This window comes from Rhinopithecus roxellana, chromosome 11, assembly GCF_007565055.1.
Source record: "Rhinopithecus roxellana isolate Shanxi Qingling chromosome 11, ASM756505v1, whole genome shotgun sequence".
NCBI lineage: Eukaryota > Metazoa > Chordata > Mammalia > Primates > Cercopithecidae > Rhinopithecus > Rhinopithecus roxellana.
Window position 1 is genome coordinate 118,828,263 of NC_044559.1, and position 18,697 is coordinate 118,846,959.

The 18,697-nt window shown below is 35.3% G+C and overlaps 1 protein-coding gene across 1 annotated transcript in view; it reads left to right on the forward strand.

The window, feature by feature from the left end:
• Positions 1–18,697, forward strand: part of MALRD1 (MAM and LDL receptor class A domain containing 1) — a 706,902-nt gene that overhangs the window by 205,456 nt on the left and 482,749 nt on the right. The window contains exon 19 of the mRNA XM_030940611.1: positions 12,863–12,950. Within this exon, the coding sequence (XP_030796471.1) occupies positions 12,863–12,950 (88 nt within the window). The remainder of the gene's footprint in view (positions 1–12,862; positions 12,951–18,697) is intronic.

Below are 18,697 nucleotides of genomic sequence, written 5' to 3' on the forward strand. Positions count from 1 at the left end.
GCTTATACACTTAGAGTTCACAATGAGATGCAGCATTATTTTTAACTATAATCTAGGTGATGTGAGGAACTAGAGAAAGCAGGATAGATTCTTAGGAAGTAGAAATAAATAGAGAGCTCATCTAAATTACAAATGAATTTTTTGTGTAGGCTTTAACTGGTTTTACAGGAGGCTACAAGGTACAAACTATGAATCCTCAATAGACTAGGGAAAACATAGCAAAAATTTTATTGTGAGCAATAAAATAAATAAATGTATGCATACTGTATTCTCTCCACATTGCATGGTTGAATAGATAGAAATTTGATTTAAGAGCAATTGATGATTCACTCTTACCTCAGTTATTAGGTCAAGTAATTTATATTTCTAGGACTTTTATTTGCATGCATGTGAAAAATTATAAAATATCTCAGTTATCAGGCAAAGGACTTTATATCCCTGGGAATCCACTTGTCCTTTTTAACACAGAACTTAGATTAGATTATTAGCTCTTAAATTTTCCTAATTATCAGAAAATCCTAAAGTCTTATACAAAAATGCAGATTCCCTACAAGCACCAATATTGAAAGCTCCAGAGGAGAATCCTAAGAATCTGTATTTTTAGCAAAAGCTGGTAGTGGTTCTGATGGTAAGAAAGACAAATTGGGGAAACATTAGATTAAATGATGTGTAAAGTAAGTGCCATGTGATTGAATGTCACAATTTATTTTAAAAATTTCTTGAGATGAATTGTAAATGTGACAATTCATTCTAACTTATCTCCTAAATAGCATCAAGGACCCTATATTCTCTCTTTAAATTGCATTACAAAGATGCTAACTTAAATGCAGTCAGTGGAAGGTAGCTGAATTACAAAAAATGATGGTGTGTCTTACAGTTAATAAGAGCTTTTGTTAATGGTGAAGATTTTATCTGTTCTTTTAGTTCTGTAGAAAGGAGAGGGTGTCAATGCACTATCCGTTTCTAGTTGGTAGAAAACTGACTGTATTAGTTGCTGTTACTATCTCTATAGAATATTCCACACCTCCTTCCCTCTATTTTATCTGCTTAGCAAACAGTTCTATCCTTGATTTCCTTTCCTGATAACCATATTTTGATAACCAGCTAGCATAAATATTCAGACACATGTAGAGTTACATTTTCATTTTGTATTAATTAACTGGCATTTTGTTTTATGGTTACTTTCTGGGGATACTGTCCACTGAAGACCAGATGCAAGCTGAATATAGGGGGAGACACTATAAGAGGCTGGCATGAGGTGCTAGTGCTTATTTTCTTCTACTGTAAAATGCCTGGGCATGAAGGGGAAAAGGCCTGGATGTAATTTGATCTGGAATTTCTGACCTAATGCTTTAAAGGGATTTCTGATTTGAGGCACTGCTTGAGACAAACTCACCCTCTTAAATGGGAGCCTGGGGCAGTGGCTGGACACCAGAGTACAAGAACAAAAAGTAGAACTCAGGCTTATGTTGTGAGAAATGAAGCTGAGGTGACTGCTTGAATATTTACCCCAGGCATAACTGAGATAAAGGACCATCCTGCTGAGCTGCCAGATAATGCAATGAGAATGGTTTTGATAACTAATTCCCAGTTTTCAGGGAAAGTAGTATACTAATTTTTCAGAATTGAATACTTAATTTTTATTTTTGTATGTACAGAAATATACTTGAGTTTGGGAAAAGCATTAATGGACAATTTCATCAGTTTGATATATAGAGATGCTCTCTATCACTTAGCTTAATATGAATATGTGGCTCTATACAACAGTGTGTTTCTTTTTTTAGTTGTGTGACTTACTGCCATCAAAAATCCCATCATACAAATGTGTATAATGAGAAAGGCTGCAACGTAGTTTAGTGAAATTATGATGAAAGATGTTTAGCAAAACTTTGACCAAATATATAATCAAAAATAGTTAATTTGCACAGTTAGTCTACATAGTACCTAGGATCTCATGAACTGAAGATCCAGAAAGTTCTTGCAAATGGAATTTTTTAAATAGAAAAGCCAAAGGGCTTTCACATGCCACATCTTCACAAACTGAAAAAGAAATACAAAATCAAAAAGCCTTAAGAAATTTATGATCCTCAACATGCTGAAAAATTAAATTACTTCATTGGAAACATTATCTTAACATTTATCACATTAACAAATCACATAAGTAATGAAATATCTCTTAAATATTCAAGGATAACTTGGGTTACAAGGTCTAAACCACCAAAAAGATTTTACTCTAGATTTCTAGAATTAAAATTATCTATTTTTTTAAGTAGTTAAGGAGTGATGTTTAGTTTCTATGTTAAAGGGTTTGCAACATTTATGAATATTCCTGTGTTCCTATGATTCTTTGGTCTTGTAAGTTCTGTTATATATATTAGTCTTATTGTGAGGAGAAATGTATGTTAAATTATAGACTTTGATGAGCTAAATTCCCCTACCCCCGAACTACATTATAACGTACACATTATGTCACAGTTAATGTTCAACATACCCTCAAATACCATTTTGGGAATCAGTGGCTTAGGTGACACCGAAGCATTTCCATGTGTAAGTAATAAAAAAGATAGCATTAACATTGTATTTTTATTTTCAAGGAAGTCAAATTTGAAGAGCAATTACAAAGTGGACAAGAACTTGACAATAAAAAACTTTAAAGTTACATTTCAAATAAAATACTATAATTTTAAAGAAGAAAATGTTATTAACAGCATTAGTTTTTGCTAAAATAAAAACTTTACCCACATTAACTTTAACATAATTTAATTGAGCAAGGAAAGATTCATGAATTGGGCAGCACTCAGAACCAGGAGCGGTTCAGAGAGCTCCACCCTGTAACACGGGCAGGCAGTATTTGGAGACAGAAAAAAGAAGTGACGTACACAAACAGCTTGATTGCTTAGAGCTCAGCATTTGCCTTATTTGAGCATGGTGTGATAAGGCGTTTGGTTTATATGGACATGGTTAATCATTTGTGCTGAAGTTTGGCTGCTGTGATTGACTGACACTCGGCTATGAGAGTATACTCTTAGTTAATTGCAGGTTGTTCACATACTAAGTTAGGTTGCTGTTTGTTATGTAGGGATTCAAAGTACTAAGGTACTAAGTATGGAGGAAGCTTTAGGCCAAATTTAATTTAATCTGATAGTTTCAAAAGCTGTTATTGTTTTCACTAAAATGAGATTTTAAAAATCTAAATTGAAAAAAGTGTTTATTTTGGAAAAACATTTATTATACAGAACTTGTTCCTCTTGTAGGGGTCCAAGGTCAGTTACGTAATGAATATTAAGGTGCCATGAAAAAAAAAAATAAAGTGTGACACATGTAGAAAATATTATATTATTATTATAATGCTAACCACTTGGTAGATGTTACAATTTTATGGTAACAATAGTTTTTTAAATATAAATAACTGTCTAAATTGGTTTTGTATTATTTGTATAGCTTCCTCTGTCATTTAACACCTATTAGTGACTATGTGATCAGTAAAAAAAAGCCAAGAAGCCTAGTAAAAGAGAACGTGAAAGTAAAAATTTGAATCATTTGGATCTTTTTTTTTTTTTTTTTTTGAGACGGAGTCTCGCTCTGTCGCCCAGGCTGGAGTGCAGTGGCCGGATCTCAGCTCACTGCAAGCTCTGCCTCCCGGGTTTACGCCATTCTCCTGCCTCAGCCTCCCAAGTAGCTGGGACTACAGGCGCCCGCCAACTCGCCCGGCTAGTTTTTTGTATTTTTTAGTAGAGACGGGGTTTCGCCGTGTTAGCTAGGTTGGTCTCGATCTCCTGACCTCGCGATCCACCCGTCTCGGCCTCCCAAAGTGCTGGGATTACAGGCTTGAGCCACCGCGCCCGGCCCATTTAGACCTTTTAAACCAGTCAAGAATTAGACTCTTTAACTGTTAGGACATAATTTAACCAATGGTCTTTCTATGGGCCTATGGATGAGTTATTTAAATTTTTTGGGTCTCATTTATTCAAATGTAAAATAAGAATTTTAGATTCTAAATGTTATCTATGGACCCATTTAGTATTAAAATGATAGATTTAAAAAAATATGTTGTATGACTGGCCACAACTAATAGCTATTATACAGATATGTAACATATATGATATAAATGTATATCAGATATATAACATATACGTGTATATCTTATATGTGTATATGTTTTAATTTATATTATATATTTTATAATATGAATTATATATTATGTATTATTTATGTTGAATATAATTATATATAATATAAATTAAAACATACATATGTGTATATGTCTGCGCACATACACATATGTGCACACACATATGTGTATACGTGTGTATATATATTTTAATTCATCTAACAAATGACATTGATATTACTCCAGATAGAAAGTGATGCTTGATAAATAACTGAAGATTGAAGGAATGGACTTGGAAATACAGGCATAAGTTGGGGAATGGAAAAAGGAGGACGGTCATGGCAAAACTATATAAATGTAGGTAGAAGTCGAATTGGAATTCAGGAACTAGGCCGTGTAAGGAAGAGAAAGACATGGTTTCAAAGCAAAAGGATGCAGGATTTGTCGGCAGTTTAGATAGTAGTGTGAAATATTAATGTAATCAGTATCTTTGGCACATATTTGTTTTTTCGATAGTTTTATGTCATGTGAAACAGGTGGGATATGCATGGCACCAAGTGTAACACCAACAGTTTTAGTTGAAAGGAGAAGTTTCATTTTTCCTTAAAATACATTGAGAGCTTATAATGTGCTAGTTACTGTGCTGGATGCTGTGTTTGCAGCCCTTGTGTCCTTCAGCGTCCCTCCTGAAGGTTGTCCTTAAAGTCTCATAGGGAAGACGAACACTAAACGCACAAATACTTACGTGATTATAAACTATGAGAAGTTTGTAAAAATAAAAAGAAAATAAACCTCACCTTGAGTGGTCAAGGAAGGCTTCTCTGAGGAAGTAACATCTAACCTGGAACTTCAGATAGAACTTCTATTTCACAGTAACTAATGGGTGGGTATATGGGACACTGAGCTAGAACAAAAGACAAATGTGGGTTAGTTAAGGTTTAAGTAGGGTTTAAATCTATCTTTTTTTTTTTTTTTTTATTTCTGCTTTAGGTCTGCATCAGTGTTAAGCTGCTACATAGAAACATAAAAATAGCGGTAAAAGTGGGATTTGGTGTCTCATTTTACAAAGAGAATGAAAGGCTTATGATGATTTTTGTAAAAATACTTGTATATTAAAAATAATAAATTAGAGTTCAACTCTTCTCTTTAAAAATACCTTTAATGGTATGGAAGATAAAAAATTTAGTCTGTTGATGGGAAAAAATAACATTTAATAATTTTAAAACTATGCTTCCTAAATAAGAATTTAATTTTGGCATGTGTGAGCCTACTGATTGGACAGTATTACATTGTATTCTGTTAAAATCTTATTATACCCTTATTAGGTCATTTTTAAATAATAATAACATAATTTACTGAAAATTTTAATCAATAGCTCTGAACCGTCTTCACCTTTTTCTTGAGTATCAACTGGACGTTTTTAAGTTAAATCCTTCTTTGTAACCTTTAGTCAAATAGGTTACATATAATTTTTAGGATTGGAAAAACTGAAACTGATTTGTCCTCATTCACATAATATATGAGATGCGAAGTGGGTTACAGGGTATATGGGTTCTCTGAGGGTATTTTAAAATAGCATGTGAGTGTGCAGAATTTCAAGTAGCAAACTAATTTCAAGATGATCAACATTTATTCTTTTTAAAATTTACTTAGACAGGTTTCAGGAAGGCATTGTTATATCTTGGAGGCAAAAACAAAAATGTGCCCCAATTTTGGCCTTTTTTTTTTTGCGTCTAAAAACACACAGAGGAAAATGGAACTGAAATGAACTTTGTGGTTTGTGAATCCTTTAAAAACCACAAAAAGCAAATTAATCTCATATGACTTGAATACTTAGAGATGATCTGTGTGATGATATGTGTAATGTAAGACATTCGTTTACATTCCAAAGTAAAGATCAGCTCCCTATATCCTCCCTCTCTCTCTCTCTCTCTCTCTCTCTCTCTCTCTCTCAATGTGTGTATTCTTTCACTCAGTAAGATTAGCAGAAAGAATTCTATGTAAGTAAAAAAACATGTCTGAGGTTTTGAATGACCTAATTTCTTAAACTTTTTTTGATTTCTGTTTTAATATTGTTATTATTTACTCTCTGCCCTCAACACAGCAGAGGCCTTGATGGGGAAAAGATTTTGTGGGCAAGCAACAGGTGGGTAGTCGAATCTGGAAGACTCTAACAAATGAGACTCCTTCTTCAGAAGAGTATAAAATGAGACATTTTATTAGGGGAAGGGAGGCTGAGTTGATTTAACCATTCCAATGTGCAGATATATTAGAAGACAATTAAGGGATCATAATGCTTCCACAAATGAAATATTTCAACCATGCAGCACCATCCAACTGCGCTGTTTGGAGATAATTCTCCATGGATTTCTTCTGTTTGGCACAGTTCAGCCTTTGAGCAAAGGGCATATTTAAATGGTATTTACCTTGAGACATTTGCTTACATTCCAGAGTAAAAATAAGCTCTCCTTGCCACCTCTCTTTCTCTGGAGGGGAGAATGGGCAGACTTGCCAGCAGCCTATTCCAGCTAGGGTCTCCTCATTTTGGATTCCTCTCCTATGGGTGTGACTGTCTCACATGCAGGTAAACATCCAGGACTCCTCATGTTGCCCTGTGGAAATGGAAGGTACTTCTCTGGCTGTTACTTTTTCCTGTCTTTCCTGTAATATATATATATAAATAAAATAGTGGCAGATTAACTCATTAGCTTCCAAGTAGGGTAAAATCTCAGGCCCTTCATTCTGTCTGCCTTAAACTGCACAAGGACTGGCAAACCCAGTGGGAACCAGGCATGGGACATTAATTGAAAAAAGTAGGTGATATGGTTTGGCTCTGTGTCCCCACCTAAATCTCATGTTGATTTTTAATCCCTAGTGTTGGGGGTGGGACTGGTGGGAGGTGATTGGATCATGGGGGCGGGATTTCCCCTTACTGTTCTCATGATAATGAGGGAATTCTCATGAGATCTGGTTATTTAAAAGTGTGTCACACTTTCCCCCTTTCCCCTTCATTCTCTTCCTCCTACTCCAGCCATGTAGGAAATTCTGGTTTCCCTTTGCCTTCTGCCATGATTGTAAGTTTCCTGAGGCCTCCCAAGGCATACTTCCTGTACAGCCTGTGGAACTGTGAGTTGATGAAACCTCTTTTCTTTATAGATTACCCAGTCTCAGTTCTTCACAGCAATGTGAAAATGAACTAATACAGTAGGTGAGGTTTAAAATAATGAATGGCAACTGACAACCTTGGTGTGGGTGCATAATAGGGTGGACTAGTGTCTGCAGCAGCTGAGGAGCAATGTCTTCTTGTGAGATACCCTACTTTTAAAATATTGGCAACCAGTCTGACTCAAGAACACTGCTGGAATTAACCTAAACTGTTATGGACTGGGTTCAGCCCAAGGGCCACCATTTAGTCTTCTCTGTAGTAAATGGTGAGATAGTCAGGGTGGGGATGAATTTATTTCTTCCTGGTAACTATGGAATCACTTGGCACAATGCCTAGGTAGGCACTCATTTTTCTTTTTTGAATCAAAAATTCTCAGCAAGCTCTAAGCCAGACGTTAGCTAAGAAGAAATACAATGTAATGCCAAAAGATCAACATAAACTTTGTCATGATTTTGTTTCCCAAAATAAGAACACAGATTTGGTAGACATCATATTTTTCGGTCAGTAATCCTTTTACAGTTCTTGACTACTTATCTATCCCAGCATTTTATTTTGTCTCTACTATTACCACAATGTTATTATCATTATCCATTCCTGCGCCCAGTTTCTCACACAGTTTTAATATGGCACTTACGGCTCTTGTTTTATGATAAATGGTTTTCATATGTCTACTATAGTAATTGAAAAACTCCAATTATTCTGCAGTCTTGTGTATGTGATAGAGTCAGCCACAGAGTTAGAGTCATAAAATTTGTCAGGCCAAATCTGAGTTTTATTTCATAGAGATTGGTTTCAGGGTTATGTAAGCAATTGCAAAGATGATTTAAAAACCAATATAAATTGTATCCAGCAAATATTTCCCTCAGTATTGACCTAAAAAGTTTGCAGTTCTAAGGTGACTTGCTAAAAGTTCCCAAGAATTGTAGGTTACGTGGTTAAATATTAGATAGTTGTCTGGATGTGTTTATAAGAGTTTACTTAACACCTTAGTCAGTTGTTAAAATGGGCTAAAAGAGAGCTTCATGTAATGCCTTTCATTCTGTTTGTGCATTTTTAATTATTGGAAAATCCAATGAAAAATAAGTGGGTGTCATTAAGAAGTATAAAAAGAGTGTAAATATTTGTCCTCTAGGAAATTATAAGTGGATAGCCAGAGAAGATTGTTCATAGCCAAATTGAAGAACAGATTGAGATTCTTGAGATTACTATATGCTTGTTATAAAATGCCACACATTAAATTAGCAATTGAGAAAAAAGTGAAAGTAATAGACACATTGATGACTTATGGCAATAGGTATAGAATAAATGCTTTGTATTTGTTTATTGAGATATGATTTAAAGGTCAATTTAATCCTGTTTAGGTGAGCAGTTCTGTGAATTTCAACAAATGTACAGTTGTCTTTTGGGATTCAGAGGATCAGCTCCAGGACTGCCCCCATATAACTAAATCAGCACATACTCAAGTCCTGCACTGGGAACAAAGTGTTGGCCCTCTGTATACACATCTTTCACAGCCACAATATTTTTTATTGTGTGTGGTTTAAAATAAGCCACACATAAGTGGACCAAGGCAGTTCAAACTCATGTTGTTTAAGAGTCAACTGTATACAGTTGTGTAAGCAACCACCACAACCAAAATAGAGTATATCTCTACCATTCCCCCAAATCTTCCATTTCCTGATATAGTCAATCTCCTCCTTTTACACCCACAGCTTCTGTCAACACAAATCTGATTTCTTTCCTAATTGATAGGGTTTGGCTCTGTGTCTCCATCCAAATCTCACCTTGAATTCTAATAATCACCATGGGTCAGGGGTGGGACCCGGTGGAGATAGGATGGTGGTTTCCTCCATACTATTCTCACAAGATCTGATGGTTTTATAAGGGGTTTCACCCTTTGCTCGGGTCTCATTCTCTCTCCTGTCACCATGTGATCTTCCCCTTCTGTCACGATTGTAAGTTTCTTGAGGACTCCCCAACCCTACAGAACTGTGAGTCAGTTAAACCTCTTTTCTTTGCAAATTACCCAGTCTTAGACAGTTCTTTATAGCAGCATGAGAGTAGTCTAATACACCAATAATTCTAACTCTTCTAAAACGGCATAAAAGCAGTTGATAAATAATACAGGCTTCTTTCACTTACTATAATGCTTTTGAGGTTCACAGCTGTTGTTGCATATATCATTGTTACTTTTTGTTGCTGAGTGGTATTCTATTGTATGAATGTACTGCAGTTTGCTTATCTGCTTACCAGTTGGGAGATATTTGGGTTGATTTGAGCTTTTGGAGATTATTAATAAAGCCTTATAAACCTTATTAATGGGTTCTTGTTTAGACATGTTTTCATTTATCTTGAATAAAGAAATACCTACATGTGCATTGCCATGTCATATGAAAGTGTATGTTTAATTTTATAAGAACCTGCCAAATTAGTTGTATGATTATGGCTGTGTCGTTTAGGATTCTCATCAGAAATGCACTGGAGTCCCAGTTGCTCCACAGAGAATATGTGCTTTTTATAAATTTTAAACTGGAATTTCTGCCTCAAATATAATGTATCTTTATATAAAATATATTTGAGACAGAAATTCTTGTTTAAAATTTATAAATTTATAATGTATCTGAAAAAACATTATAGTTATAAAACATACCAAAAAACTGATATGTTATATTGGAATTGTGTAATATTTTACAAATGCATGATGGCTAAAGGGACAGTAAGCAGTAGGTTGAATTAATTCCATTTCTCTTATGAGTTAATGGAGCCTAAAACATGTGTTTGTGTGTGAGGACAATCGTTTCCATATCATTTAAAATTTTTGGTCAGTCATTCAGAGTTTCCTAAATACATAGAAGGATGAGTTCAGGAAAGTTGCTAGAGCCTTGTTAATGTTTAAACCTCAAAGTTCCTACATGGTTGACAAGGCCAGTCTGTCTTTACTTGGAGCAGGTGGCAGCCCATGCAAAGAACAACTTGGATGAGCTGGTTCACTTCATAACATTTCCAAGACGATGATAGTTCCAATATAAGTAGAATTGACCTGTACAGATAAGGCAGGTCATTTAAACTAAACTGGATTTTCAGTTGTTCTTTGAGGCACTCCATAAGGTTCTGATGGGACGTAGGGGTAAAATTTGGCTTCCCTAATTTCCAGAATAGCAATACTATCTTACATACAATGTATAATGCTTGTGTTTTGATAATCTTCTATTCGTTCTGGGGGAAAAAACATCATAAATGAAAGTGACATTTTCATAATAGAGGCATTTGGGTTTATACTTCTTGTGGTCATTTTCTTAGGATTAGTATTTTAGAATAATTTGCCAAGCTTTTTTGCAAGACTAAATTAAGTATAGGGTTAAAGTAGGGTTAAATTTTAACAGTCATAACTTTGTTCCTGAGGTGTGATTATTATCAAAAAGTCTTTTAAAAATGGTTTTCTTAAATATTCAAAAGAGATTGAGACTATCATACAAATGGACAAGTTTAGTATCTCAAATTGTAACTATTGTTCATTAATTCTCAAGAATGCTAACATTTAGGGGTTAGCAAATTGAAGATATTTTGGTAAAAATTATGATTAAGTTGTGTATTAGAGCAAAACCAAACTGTCTTCTGTCTTGGGTTGTTTCTGTGTCTTCCCATTGGCTTTGAATGCAGACAGGAACAATATTAAAATACTTCTCATGCAACATCAAGTAAATTCCAAAAGAAAAATGCCTTGTGCAAATCACATTCTCCAGCATGTTACGGCCCTCTCTGGGTTACAGAATTTTGTCTGAAATTTTCATAGATAGCCAATTATTTAATTTGTGACTATATAAAGACAACAAAAACGTCTTGGAACAATTGACTCCAAACACCAGAATGGAGCTATGAATGTGTATATATCCCTAAAGTTGGTTTACAGCTACTTATATTTACAACAACCTCACTCTCTGTGAAGTGGGATGTTAATACCAATTTTCTATTCCTTCTTATTAATAAGGTAATGATAATCATGAGGAGTGAGACCAACTCAATAATATTTCTTTTTATTTACCCTGGTTTCTTCTTTATCTTGTTTCTTCTAAGCCATTTGTTATTATATTCTGTGTTGTGTTGCAGTGGGATTTGCATGTATCAGTACAGGACATTTATTAGTGATTAATTTGTATTTGTGCCTTTTCACCAATTGTTCAGCCAACTCTATTTTTAAAAATAAAACAGAAAACGTTTTTCTTTAGTATGTTCTTTCAAATTCTGTCTGCTAGTTTAGGTTTATGGAAATTGATTGTATGATTTTGTACTAAATATTCTTTACACATTTTTGTTTTCTCTTCCTATAATGCCTTTCATTCATGATGATGGTGGGAAAAAGGATACATTTTTATGTTTGGAGAGACTCATTGTAAAACAGCAGGACACTTCCTGTATAACACCATTAAATGTTGTTCAAACAATGTCCGGTGGACTATCTTTGCCCACTAGTTCTATGCAGAAACATTTCCCAAATTAATTAATTTCCTTGGTTGACAAATCAGGGAGAAAATCCTGGTAGACCTCAAGAAAGAGTAGAAAGTTGGGGAAAGTGTTAGGAGGTTTGAGGTCAGCAATTTTACCTTTTAAAACTTTCTTTCTCAAGGAGGGTGTCAACAAATAATGTATGTGGTAACTTTGAATGAAGGATAGAGCTTGAAAAGTAAAACTTCAACTCCCACATATAACATTTGTGAGGAAAATGAAATGAAAACATATGTTCGTATAATAATGGGAAAACATAATGTATTTTTCTAAGTTTGAGTTTGCTAGAAGTTCTTTATTATTAAATTATGCTGGGATTCGTAGTAAGCATGCAATGCATTTGCATAAGTATTAAAATAATTCATCATGATTAATTCTATTACAGTAAATCTCAACCCTAATCACAATCTACCATATACTACAGTGGTTTGTCTATATGTGATATTTCATATTTTACTAAGTTTTGGTGGAACTGCAGCTCCTGTAGCAGCACAGATGTCATCTGACTTCACTGTGATTAATGTGGTCCTGAAGGAGATCTAATCACGATTAGCCAATTTCATAAAGTGTTACAGAATCAGTGTCATGTGAGAAATATTTTAAAGCCCTTAAAAATGTATATCCTAGCAAGTAACTCTGGGTTACTAGGAAGATGAAGAGGTTTAACTTGGGAAATAGATGACCCATGGGGATCAGGGGACAATTATTTGGCTTCAGATACTTAAAGGACCAGAAGAAAACTACACAAATCTAGAACTAATGGCTGAAAGTTGTAGGGCAGTGGATATCAATCTAATATGCTGAAATTTCAAAAATGGAAACTCATCAGAAAGGCAGTGAGCTCCATGAGTCTGACAGGCTCAATGAAGTATGGAGGTTTCTGTTACTAGAAGTATTCAAGGCAAGAGGACCACTTATGGAGACTACTTCAAAGTAATTTTTTTAATGGCACAGAAGGTTATATTTGGGTAAATTCTAAATTCTTCTTCATCCATTCCATACATTTCCCTTACCACATAAACACATTTCTTCGTTCTTTTTTTTAGATTTTTATTTATTTATTTATTTATTTATTTATTAAGATATTGGTGGAGGCTTCAGTGGGAGATGGCTTCACTGGAGATATTGCGATTGATGATCTGTCATTCCTGGACTGCACCCTCTACCCTGGTAAGAGAACATTTCAATTTGGGGTTATTTCCAAATCTGTTTACTTGGAAAACTTCCAAGGAAATCAGTATTTCATTTCTACAAAATTTCCAACATGACCTTGCTTTTATTCTTTTTCTCAAATCTATTAACTCTGGAAAAGATTTTTTTAGATCCTTGCTAGTAATTAGTTTTAAAGTGTCAAACATAGTGAAGATGTTTGAATCACATATATCTGTGTCTTATCACATGCAAAATACTAGAAAGTCATGTCTGAATTTAAAATGTAATTCCATTATATTTAAGGAGTTATAATAACCAAACCATTTACCTTATATTTACATTGTATTGGATACTTTATTAACCTCTCGGTTTACTCTCTGGAAACACTTTAAATATTTCTAAGGATTGTTGTCAACTATGTCCTCACTATATTACAGATTTATGTTTATTCAAATGACATAAATGACATATTTTCCAGATTTATGGATCCATTTTCAAACTTTCCCCTGAAGTCCAGACTCATATACTAACTACCTACTCAACAGCTTAACTTGGATGTCTAGTAGGCACCTTAAAGATAATAATAGAAAATAACCTAAAATAAACACAACCCAGGCCTCGAATAGTGTTATGAGGAGAAACCCATTCTGGGAAGTACATAGTGATCTAAGAAGACTGGATATTAAACTAATGGAGTTTGGCACTCAGACTGAGAACTCTTAAAGTGCACGACAAGAGGGAACATGATCTCCTCCCTGGAGTGATCAGAGGCTGGAACCCAACAACATTCTCAATTGCTGAAAACTTAACTTTCATCCCTGCTCTGTCATCTTAGCCTCATTGGTCAGCGCAGCACCAGCTCCATCCCAGGCAGAGTCAGTCAGGGGATGGGGCCGATTCCAATATTTTCAGTTGTAGCTATGTGACACAGCTCTGATCCTACCCACCACTCAGCGTCCTAACAGGATGTATTGGTGTCACCACTCTGTGTCATGGTTTTCATAGAACTCTGGAGACAGCCAAATCCCTCTCTTGAAGGCCAGTAAAACAAGAGGCAGAATTGAACAAATTTACCCTTACTTCTCAAGGCCTAAAAGTGAATTCCTGATTACCAGTTGCCTCTCAATCCTGCCACTCCTGCATACCTCCCTATCTCAGCAAATGACAGTTTATGTCTAGCTGCTTATTCCATATTAACAAATCTGATTTATATTAACAAACTCAGTTTAGAACCCACTCCTCATTGCCCTCACCACTTCCCCCTTGGTCCAAGCAACCAGTGTCTATGCATGGATTATTGCAATTGCGTTTTAAATGATCTCTCTGCTCCTACCCTTGTGCGCTATATTCTGAAAACAGTAGCCCACATGTTCCTTTTCAAACTTAGATGAGATTAGGTCATTCTATTGTCAGAATTCCTATGACTCTATCTCATTCAGAGCAAATCTCAAACTAATGATAGCTTCCAAGAAATAAATGAATAACCCCTTATACCTCTTGAATTCACCTTTCACCAGTGTATATCTCATTCACTTTTCCCTACTACAAAGGCTTCTTAGCTAATTCTTAAGCACTTCAGCCAATTTATGGTGTATTAGTCCATTCTCACCCTGCTAATAAAGATATACCCGAGACTGGGTAGTTTATAAAGAAAGGTGGTTTAATTGACTCAGTTCTACATGGCTAGGAAGGCCTCACAATCATGGCAGAAGGTGAAGGAGGAGCAAAGTCACATCTTACATGGTGCAGGCAAAGAGAGTGTGTGCAGGGGAACTCCGCTTTGTAAAACCATCAAATCTTGTAAGACTTACTCACTTTCACAAAAACAGTGTAGGGTGATTCAGTTACCTCTCAATGGGTCCTCCCATGATATGTGGGAATTATGGGAGCTATAATTCAAGATGAGATTTGGGTAGGGACACAGCCAAACCGTATCATATGGTTAGGACTTTTCCATCTGCTTTTCCCTGTTCCTGGAACAGGTTTCCTACAGATGTCTCTCTGACTCCCTCCCTTACTTCCTTCTGGTCTCTGCCAGAGTTTCTTCAGGGAAGCCTCCTCTGAACACACACACACACACACACACACAGTTTCTTATCTGGCATTTTCTATTTTTCTATTTCTATTCCTGGTGTTATTTTTCTCCATAACATGTATCACCCTTATAGTTAAATTTATATTTTCCCCCATATTGATGTTAGTTGCATGAGAGAAGGTGTATTACCTCTTCACTATTTCATCTCCAACACCTACAACAGTATCTGACACATACTAGTACTCAACAAATATTTGTTGGATGGATAAGTAGATAGAGGAATGTCAGTAATTTTAGGTGTTTTATGTACTCTTGTTATGTATTTTGGTTTAGTTTTAATATTATTGCTAAAACATTAAATATTTCTATGTGCCAGATACTTTATTATATATCAGTCAGCTTTTGTTGAAAGCCAGGTCTCAGTAGCTTATGACTGCATTTATTTCTTGCTCTCAAACATGTGGGTTAGCATAGAGAATAAGAGTAAAGACACAGATAGACAGACAGACAGATCCTAATCATAGCTCTATGTAATTTTATGTAGCTCTTAGCTATGTATCTCTGTTTCACGTGATCCTCTTTCTCTGAGACCCTGGCTAAAAGACCAATTCCCTATTTGACACATTTCGTAGAGGATGGGGAAAAAAGTGTATTTGAAATTTCAATTGGGACATGGTATACATCTCATTGTGTCTGTTCATGTTCATTATCCATTGATCAGATTCCAACAATGGGGCAGAGAAATATTTTCCACCTCCAGGGAGCTCAGCAAGGGTAGGAGAGATAGAAAATCTTTACAAGAAAGGGAGGTGGTATGTAGGGACAATATAACAACTGGTCACTCATGCGTATTTTATCTTACATAATCTTACAATGTTTAAAGAGTCTAGAAGAGTACCTGGTCCAACCTGGTGAATAGATGTTGTATATGGAGTAGGATTAATGCCTTTATTATACCACTTTTGTGGAGGAAATTGAAAAGGAGATAACCTGCTCAAGGGTACCTAGCTGTAAAGTGGCAGAACACAGTGACTGCCTCTTAGGACCATAGTGTTTACCACTAGTATTACACCGCTCATCAAACCTGCAAGGAAGAGGCTACAATCTCCAATTTACAGATATGAAACATTAAACTTAAAGAGCGTAAGTAGCCTGGATGAGAATACAAAATTAGGGATTGGATTGTGATTTTACCTAAGCTGGTCTGATTTCACTGGCCAGGGCTTTCCCCACATTGCCCCCAAATCTGAGATTAGAGAGAATCACTGTGACCTCAGAGGCAGAAGAGACCAAGAAAAGAACACAGAAAAGAAACATGAGTCATCATTGAAACTGTTGTTGCCTGATTATCCTGCTAAATCTATTCTGTGGCTCACATTTCCAAGGAGAGGTAAAACAGCTACTAGAGGCACAGACACAGATGTGAAATATCAGTTACAGAGTGTTAGTCCCAATTTGCTGTTTCATGTTTTGGAAGAAAAATAAAAAACTTTAAAAACTGTATGAGCTGTGTGTTTTTTGCGTTGGCTTTATAACAAAATAAACTATGGGTCTAAACCACAAGCCTTGTTGAGTCCTTAGGTTTGACAAAGGAATTTGATGTAATCTTGCCATAAGATGAAACACAAATAAAAATTGGGCTCTTCACAAAAAATGTTACTCTTGATGCTTTCCAGTCTTTTTTTTTCTTTCTTTCATGGCATCATGTTATATGAAGTAAGAATCATGCTTGTAACTTCACTTAGGGCATTGATTTCCTTTCGATATTAACTGATTATTTGTTTATAGCGTTATTCTTCCGTGGCCAATAAAACAAAGCAAAATAAATAAAAACTCAAAGGCACATACACACAAACCAAAATGTTGACCTAATCCCCAAAATGTGGGTTTCTATCTTACCTACAACTTTTATTTTATAGAAAATGAGTGAGCAGTAGATTATTTTACTTTTCTTTGTTACTTCAAAATCAACCTTTTCCCCTCATGCCTTCCTTGTAATTTTAATGAAAGCAGTGTTCTCCAGCAAGCTGGGCTTGAATTTCCAGTCATCTTTGACATTCTTCTTAAACTTGTTCGGTTGCAATTTCCACTGAGTACAACTGCAAGATATTTCTCAGACCTGCTTTTTTCCATTACTCTGACTCAAGACAGTGTTGACTTGAATGAAAAGCAAATATTAGACTAAATGTTATTAATTTTCCCCAATAGTTTTTATGCCCTTAACTGAGTTTATTTTCACTTTGTCTTAAAACATCATCATTTGCTCTTCCAAGTCTTCTCTCTCATATTCTAAGCTATAGATGTTTCTAATTTAATTTTCAACTCTTTCTCAATCATGAATTATACCTGCTTTGTTTCAATACTTTTATAATATTGTTAATTTATTTTTCCTACTTTATTAAGATATAATTGGCAAAATGGTATGTTTTGACATGTCTGTATATTATGAAATAGTTACCACAATCAAACTATTAATAATTAACACATCTCTAACCTCATATAGTTACTCATCCTCTGTGTGTGTGGTAAGTGAACTTGACCGGGTGTGGTGGCTCACGCATGTAAACATAGAACTTTGGGAGACTGAGGCGGGTGGATCACCTAAGGTCGGGAGTTCAACACCAGCCTGGTCGATGTGGTGAAACACGGTCTCTACTAAAAATACAGAAGTTAGCCAGGCATGGTGGCACACACCTATAATCCCAGCTACTTAGGAGGCTGAAGCAGGAGTATTGCTTGAACCTGGGATGCGGAGATTGTAGTGGGCCAAGATTGTGCTACTACACTCCAGCCTGGGTGACAGAGCAAGACTCTCAAAAAAAGAAAAAAGAAAAAAAAAGCACTTAAAATCTACTCTCAGCAAATTTCAAGTGTACGATATCTTACCAGAAGTTACTCTTCTGATAACTGAAAGTTTGTATCATTTTACCAACATATCTCCATTTCCTTCATCTCTCAACCTCTGCTAACTACCTCTCTACTCTCTTCTGAGTTCAACTTTTAGATTCCTTTTACATGTGCAGTCATGCAGTATTTGTCTTCTGTGTCTGTCTTATTTCGCTTAGTGTATGGACATGGCATTATTCTAATTTCATAATGACAGGATTTCTTGTTTTTTTTTTTTTTTTTAAAGCTGCATAATGTTCCAATGTACATATATATCACATTTTCTTTATCCATTCATCTATCTCCCTACATGTAAATTGTTTCCCTATTGTGGCTCTTGTGAATCATGCTGCAGTGAACATGGGAGTTCATTGAAGTCCAGATATCTCTTTGAAATAGTGATTTTTATTGCCCCGGATATACACCCAGAATTGGAATTGCTGGATCATGTGGATAGTTACATTTTTAATTTTTGGAGCAACCTCCATACTGTTTTTCATAATGGCTGTATCAGTTTACATTCCTACCAACATGTATGAGTGTTCCCTTTTCTCCACATCTTCACCAACACTGGCTATCTTTTAACTTTTGATAATAGACATCCTAAGAGATGAGAATTAGTATCTCATCGTAATTTTGGTTTGCATTTTTCTGATCATTACTGATAGTGAGTGCCTTTTCATATACCTGTTGTCTCTGTCTTCTTTGGATAAAAAGTCTATTCAGGTGTTTTGCCCCTCTTAAAATTTGATTATTTGTTGTTTTTTGTTTTGTTTGTTTTTGCTGTTGAGTTGTATAAGTTTCTTATGTAGTTTGATATTATCTCCTTATCTGTGATATGGTT